This window comes from Elaeis guineensis, chromosome 16 (genome assembly GCF_000442705.2).
Source record: "Elaeis guineensis isolate ETL-2024a chromosome 16, EG11, whole genome shotgun sequence".
In the NCBI taxonomy this organism is placed as follows: domain Eukaryota; kingdom Viridiplantae; phylum Streptophyta; class Magnoliopsida; order Arecales; family Arecaceae; genus Elaeis; species Elaeis guineensis.
This window is the reverse complement of record NC_026008.2, coordinates 47183982-47191540: the sequence shown is the minus strand read 5'-3', so window position 1 is coordinate 47191540 and position 7559 is coordinate 47183982. Positions and strand designations below refer to the sequence as shown.

Sequence of the window (7559 nt, the reverse complement as noted above, 5' to 3'; positions counted from 1 at the left end):
CCAGCGCCGGCAAATCAGCCGTCCAACTCCACCATCCTTCAGCGGCGCTGATTCCTCCTCAAGCATCTCCTCCTCCCATCCAACCACCCAACTCCAGGCCCCTCTATTTAAGCCTATCCAAATCACCCAGCAAGAGTCGGGAGCTCTGAATTAATAATGTCCTCTGGAGCTCCACACTTTCACACCATTCTACATTAATTGGCCTCCGCGTTTTAGCTTCTCAATACTGGCATACTGTCTCGCGAGCTAGCTAATTAGCCTGCAAGAATTACTAGATAGCTAGTAGCTAATCGTTATTGTTGCGGTGGAAGCTTGTTGTTAGCCTCGATCGATCAGTTTGTTAGTTGTGCCATGGAGAACTGCAATGCTAACGGCTTCTGCCTGCCAGACCCTCTGCGATGGGCCGAGGCCGCCGAGGAGCTGAGCGGGAGCCACCTCGATGAGGTCAAGCTCATGGTGGAGGAGTACAGGAAGCCTCTGGTCAGGCTGGAAGGCGCCACGCTGAGGATCTCTCAAGTGGCCGCCGTGGCGACGAGCAAGTCGCCCGTGACGGTCGAGCTCTCGGAGGCCGCCAGGGACGGCGTCAAGGCCAGCAGCGTGTGGGTGATGGAGAGCATGAGCAAGGGCACCGATAGCTATGGGGTCACCACTGGCTTTGGTGCAACCTATCACAGGAGGACCAAGCAAGGAGGTGCCCTTCAGATGGAGCTCATCAGGTGACTTTTCTCCCCTCTCTCCCCTCTCTCTCTCTCTCTCTCTCTCTCTCTCTCTGTGGTTAGTTTTTGTTTTTAATGTAATGATAGTTAGAGAAACGTTGATCTCTTTCATTCATCGGGGAAAAAGGAATTGTTCAAAATACGAGCATCCATCTATCTAGACGCGATATCGTCGTTTCAAAACCAAAAGAAGCCTTAACCTTCTCCATACTTGAGGGAGGTGGTTCAACCACACCCCCACCACAACCCAAAAAAAAAAAAAGAGTTGGGGGGGTGGGGGAGGAGAGGGAGGGTGATAGAGATACCTAACTTGCGTGGATTTTGGTTTTCCTTGTTTTATGATGTAAGATTATAATTTACCTTGGTATATGGAGGGAGATTTCTCCTCTGTAATTGTTGTTATTATTATTATTATAAAGTAAAACATGACCTGATACGTAGAGCCTATTTAGAACCCATCTATACCGTAGGAAGGACAGATTCTAGAGGTGGGATGAGCATTTTGGCGACTAATATCTCCTACCAACTCCACCTAATTCGGGAAAAGTGCCTAGAGACCGGAATAATTCCTTGTGGGGCTTTTGGATAGGTGCACGGCAAACATCAATCTCTCTAGAGCTTTTTTCAATTTTTTAGAGTTTATACAGGATTGGACTGAAAATCTTGTAGGATTCACGAACTGGATTATCCATTTAAGCATAATCTTGTTTAACCAAACTCCAACCAATCTAAATCTTGTCGGAAGAAAAAACAGATCTTTGTAAATCTTTTTTTCTTCCTGCGACCTAAAAATTAGGATCTAGATTGGATTTAACTAGGCTTTTAGAAAATGCAAGCTAAATCAACCAACAAGTCAGATTCCTACTGAATTTTTGAAAAAATCCTATAGAAATATTCAAGCAAGCCCTAAATGACCAATCCCTCCTCAAGTTATTGCAATCTGCCATTTTGATTTTTGCATACCATATATCTAAGAAAATATATATCTTGATGTTTCACCATCTTTACCATGGATTACACCCAAAAGCCCCGAAGGTATGGAATGGATGATATTACAGATATACTTTCACAAAGAAATCGAAGAAGCAATAGATTTGGATTAACCGGCAGGCTTATGAACTTTTAAGACATAAATTATTAAAATAGCTAGGGTTTAATTACTGTCATATAGTATTCAAATGTGTTCCTAGCTCAAGAAATTGCTCCAATAATTGGCATCCTGATTATTGCAAATATGGTGTGTGACAAGAGAAAATTGATGATGAAAGATGCATGGTCAGTATGGTCCGCAGAAAAAAAGTTAAAAATCTTGGATCACTCTCAGAAGTATTAGGTACGTCTGAACTCTGGACCATCCTTTAGATTGAATCTTTCCTCCAGGAAAAGCTACGCAGCACTAGTTTTCCTCTCTAGATGGCGCCCTGGGCTTTTAAGTCCCTTTCCAGCAGCGTGCACAAGAGAAGCCTCACCGACACCGATGATTTTTTAAATGAAGTCGACACCGATCGACATTCATTACTCTGAAATTTATATATGATGCTCTGTTTCGTATATCAATTTATTAATTTAAAAATTATGGTAACTACCTTTTTTTTTTTTTTTTTTAATATATATTAGTGACTATTTTTATATTGGTGAGTTACTCGATCGATAACAGAAAGATCTGTTCCGTTAATGCCGTAGATTCCTCAATGCCGGAATATTCGGCGCAGGCCCGGAATCGGGACACGCATTGCCGGTGTCGGCGACGAGGGCAGCCATGCTGGTGAGGATCAACACCCTGCTTCAAGGCTACTCGGGCATCCGGTTCGAGATCCTGGAAGCAATGGCTCGCCTCCTCAACTGCAGCGTCACCCCATGCCTGCCGCTCAGGGGCACCATCACCGCCTCCGGCGATCTCGTCCCGCTCTCCTACATCGCCGGCCTCCTCACCGGTCGCCCAAACTCCAAGGCCACCACCCCTGATGGCACCGCCATCGATGCTTCGGAAGGCTTCCAGCTCGCGGGGATCGCCGGCGGATTCTTCAAGCTGCAGCCCAAGGAGGGCCTGGCGCTGGTGAACGGCACCGCCGTCGGGTCCGGCCTGGCCTCCATGGTCCTCTTCGAGGCCAACATCCTGGCCGTCCTCTCGGAAGTTGTGTCGGCGATGTTCTGCGAGGTGATGCAGGGGAAGCCCGAGTTCACCGACCACCTCACCCACAAATTGAAGCACCACCCGGGCCAGATGGAGGCTGCGGCCATCATGGAACACATTCTGGAGGGCAGCTCCTACGTGAAGATGGCCGAGAAGCTCCACGAGCGGGACCCCCTCCAGAAGCCGAAGCAGGACCGCTACGCCCTCCGCACCTCCCCACAGTGGCTGGGCCCTCAGATCGAGGTGATCAGGATGTCCACCAAGTCGATCGAGAGGGAGATCAATTCGGTGAACGACAACCCACTGATCGATGTCTCCAGGAGCAAGGCTCTCCACGGCGGCAACTTCCAGGGGACGCCCGTAGGCGTTTCCATGGACAACACCAGGTTGGCGATCGCCGCCATCGGGAAGCTCATGTTCGCGCAGTTCTCCGAGCTCGTGAATGACTCGTACAGCAATGGCCTGCCTTCCAATCTCTCCGCTGGACGCAACCCCAGCCTGGATTATGGATTCAAAGGTGCCGAGATAGCGATGGCCGCCTACTGCTCCGAGCTCCAATTCCTCGGGAACCCGGTCACGAACCACGTCCAAAGTGCCGAGCTGCACAACCAAGACGTCAACTCCTTGGGATTGATCTCGGCCAGGAAGACGGCGGAGGCTGTGGAGATCCTGAAGCTCATGTCTTCCACCTACTTGGTCGCGCTCTGCCAAGCCATCGATCTGAGGCATCTGGAGGAGAATCTGAAGAGCACTGTCAAGAACACGGTGGCCCAAGTCTCTAAGGGAGTTCTGACCATGGGAGCTGATGGGGAGCTGCATCCCTCCAGGTTCTGCGAGAAGGACTTGATCAGGGTCATCGATGGCGAGTACGTCTTCTCCTACGTCGATGACCCCTGCAGCTCTACATACCCTCTGATACAGAAGCTAAGGCAGGTCCTCGTGGAGCACGCCCTCAACAATGGGGAGAAGGAGAAGGATCCCAGCTCTTCCATCTTCCAGAAGATCGCTGCTTTCGAAGAAGAGTTGAGGACTGTCTTGCCGAGAGAAGTGGAGGGCGCGAGGGTAGCTCTCGAGAATGGGAGATCGGCCATTGCCAACAGGATCCAGGAGTGCAGGTCTTATCCTCTGTACAGGTTTGTGAGGGAGGAGCTCGACACGGGGTTGCTTACGGGCGAGAAAGTCCGGTCGCCTGGCGAGGAGTTCGACAAGGTGTTCGATGCTATCTGCGAGGCTAAGGTGATCGAACCTCTTCTCGAGTGCTTGAAGGATTGGAACGGTGCTCCCCTTCCCACCTGTTAGGATCACTCGGGAAAGGGACGATGCTTCTCTGCTGCTGCTTGATGGACCTTATCTCATTCGTTTCTTCTTTTGATTTTTTGGATGTAAAGGACCCTGCAATGCTCTATTCTGGCGGGGAAAATGTGATCCCGAGGTTGTTTGCCTTCGTATTTTCTTTCTAACATCTTTATTCGTATCTCTTCTTAATAGTATTTGGAGCGGAGTAATTCTTTGTACGAGGCCCACTTTCTTTTAGCTGGATTGTAGCACAATGGGCGGCGAGAAAGGGATGGATAGAGAGAACGAAGAAGAATATGTTGGGATTTTCGTGATAGATTCGAAGGTATGTATCTGATAAAAATATGCAGTACTGGCTGCAGGTCTTTTTGGGACCGAACACGAGCCAATCATTACAATTGTGATTGGACAGGTGGTTTTGATTTTTGACCCACAACCAAGGAATAGCTTGTCATTTGAAAAAATAAACGAACGATATGTCATTGCTGTGGGAACAAACACGATGATGCGACTTAGACTCACTGTCCTAAATATACTCGACAAGTTGATCTAAATTTGCAAAACTATAACCATATTGGTCAACACTCAGTCCTTTTGGGAGAAGAAAGGTTAGAATGCGCTCTGAAGGCCTAAAACCACCGCAAAATATAAAGAGATCCAGAAACAATACCTCTAATAAGCCGATAGATTGCCTCAAAAGCCGTTCGAATATGAGTGTACTGCCTAATTTATTTGATGTACCATTGATATCTATCAAATAAAATCTAGCACGATATATCAGCACGCAAGAGCACCATGTGCTAGGTATACTTAGCACGATTCTCCTCAGGAAAAATTATACAGTTAAGCCAGTATACACCGATCCCATCTTAAATAGCACGTAAACTGCCACCTGATTTTGCCACAGTTTGTGCAAGCACCATATTGCTGTTAAGTAAGTGCAGAACAATAGAGCATATGTCACATCATCTCATTCGAACCCTGAAATAATTGGACTCCATCCCATGAATCCTGCTGAGTTACACGCCAGAAAGAATTAAAACGGTGATCTGCCCTGCCGCATACGCACACAAATATTTTAACATTTTCAAGAAAATCAATTCTGTAAAGGGTCAAGAAAGTATAGAAATCTATACAGCAGATAAAGGATCAAAAAATATACACATTTTATTAAGGAAAACGATGCCTTTCACTGATTGCCAACATCCAGCATACAAAGCATAGCACAGTAAACCCAGACCTCGGAACGAGATCCTACCAACTGAAACACGTAAGTTTGCATAGCTCCAGTGGAATACAAGATTGCCTCTCAGATGAACTCCATAAAATATCAGCGCACATCTCCAGTGGAATACAAGATCGCCTCTCATATGAACTCTATAAAATATCAGCAGCTTCAGGCACAGTAAACGATGTTGGGCTTACCACTTATCTTCCCGAAAAGTGGAAAGGCTGACAGGATGCTTAATTTGTTAAATTTAATACAAAAAATTGTGATGAGCACGTTGCACTCAGGATGCCTCCTCCCCATTAATCAGTCATCATCTGATATGCAGACCACATCTGCTGAAGCAACGGGCCTTGCAGCATCCATACATGACTGAGGCAATTCACCTCCAATCAGAGCCAGATTGGATGAGAGATATCTATCAAAATTTGGGCTTAAATCTGCCAACTGTGATAGGTTTTGCAGATCAGCCCCAATCTGGGGGTCCCCAGTATCTAGAGGCAAGTCAACCGGGGCAAGAGTGGAACCACGACAAACAGGTAATATACCTGAACTGACGGGCTGACAAGTTCCATTAATTGTAATGGAAGATGGACGTACATGGGAAGGAGCAGCAGCTTGTGCACTGGTGGAAGATGCAGAACCGAGATTAGCAAAAGCCCACTGCTGACTGCTCATCTCATTGGTTGGTTTCACAAGATTTTGTACTGACATGGATGTGTGTGGTCTGAAGCGATGCAAATGTGGAGCAGGGGCGCGAGCCTCACTTCCAGCTTGAAGGTTTGCACGTGGTGTAAGTGTTTGAGTATAGCAAGGTCTGGCCACATTGCTCAGGACAACAGACGTTGTATTGCGGACCACCTGACCAGAAGAGACCAAGGTACCGGCAGAACCTGGGACCCGAGTTCTGGCCGAGGCAAGCAAAGATGGAGTTGGTGCTGGGCCAGGGGCTGGAGATAGAGTAGCTGGAGTTGAAGCAGGTACCAATGTGGCTGACACGGGCCTCTGGGCAACCTGTGGCTGGGATGCCTGGGACATCCGGGATGCCTGAAGAAAGTACTGCAAAGAATTTGAAAATTGACCTAGAACAAAAAAGGGAAGGACAAGACCTGAATTAGTTTAGTAGAGGAACAAAATAGTGATTTTCTTTTGGTGCTCATTCGTTCTATTTCTGGATCACGAAATATAGCCTGTGATCATGTCATGGATAAAAGGACAACAACATATATGAACAAGTTAGTCCTCTGGTATCAACTTGACAAAAGCAACAAAGACAAAAGACATGATACAAATACAACATTGACGATGCTAATATTCATGATAAGCATGCCACATATCTTTAGGCCTACCACTTCACATTACATATAATTCAACAAAAACTTTCAATAAAAATTCCTGGATGAGTCCAATTTGTCCATTACTTGAAAGAATTTCTTCAGCTGACACAAACTGGAGATGTCTTGACTGCCTTTAATGCATTTATCTAGTTAACAACAGGATATGAGCAAAAGAATAGTTCACAGACCTAATATAGAGTGCTGCAATATGATGACACACACACACACATTAATATGGCTTTAAAGTTTAAAAGAACAAATGGTTAATTAAGCATGACAAAGACAGCTGACGTATGTTGGTGAATGTTATATGGTCACTGTTTCAGGGTATCTAGGGGTACTTCACATATATGCCTCAATGGGTAAAGCATCCATGCTTAATCACCTTGGCGTCTGCATCAAATCCCATTATCCAATCTAGGGCTTAGATTAAGTTTAGGTTTTCCAATTTTTATAGAGTTTTGGCTACCATTACTCTTTGCTGCTTTTAGGGGTTCAATTGTAAATATAGTGGTTTCTCTTACCTGAAAAGCCGAGAATTGATACCATATATGGTCACATTTTTTTTTGTAATGATGATCCATTCTGAATGATGAGCAAAACTTTAAGCTGAAAGGGCAGCAACTTAACAATAAGAAAATAATGAAGCTGGCCAGTCAGATAAAGACCACCTCCATGTAAGAGATCAAAAAGAAACAATACACACATCTCTACTCAGAAAAGGGACATGGTCATTCATGAATGACCCTTCGCACAGTGCATAATAAGTGGGAGAGAGGAGACAAGTAAGAAGAAGAGAGAAGAAAAGGGGGGAATGAAAATAGATAAGGAATACAGAGAAGAGGACA

At 45.9% G+C, this 7559-nt stretch overlaps 2 protein-coding genes across 2 annotated transcripts in view; one reads left to right on the top strand and one right to left on the bottom strand.

Moving 5' to 3' along the window:
- LOC105033424 (phenylalanine ammonia-lyase 1) lies at positions 1-4340 on the top strand. Its single transcript, XM_010908224.4, has 2 exons — positions 1-716; positions 2400-4340. The coding sequence occupies exons 1-2, from the start codon at positions 352-354 to the stop codon at positions 4147-4149; spliced, it is 2115 nt and encodes a 704-aa protein (XP_010906526.2). The 5' UTR covers positions 1-351; the 3' UTR covers positions 4150-4340.
- A 953-nt stretch (positions 4341-5293) lies between these two features.
- The window catches only part of LOC105033425 (uncharacterized), a 33326-nt gene continuing 31060 nt past the window's right edge, over positions 5294-7559 (bottom strand). Inside the window, 1 exon segment of the mRNA XM_073249886.1 lies at positions 5294-6456. Within this exon segment, the coding sequence (XP_073105987.1) occupies positions 5681-6456 (776 nt within the window). The 3' untranslated portion in view covers positions 5294-5680.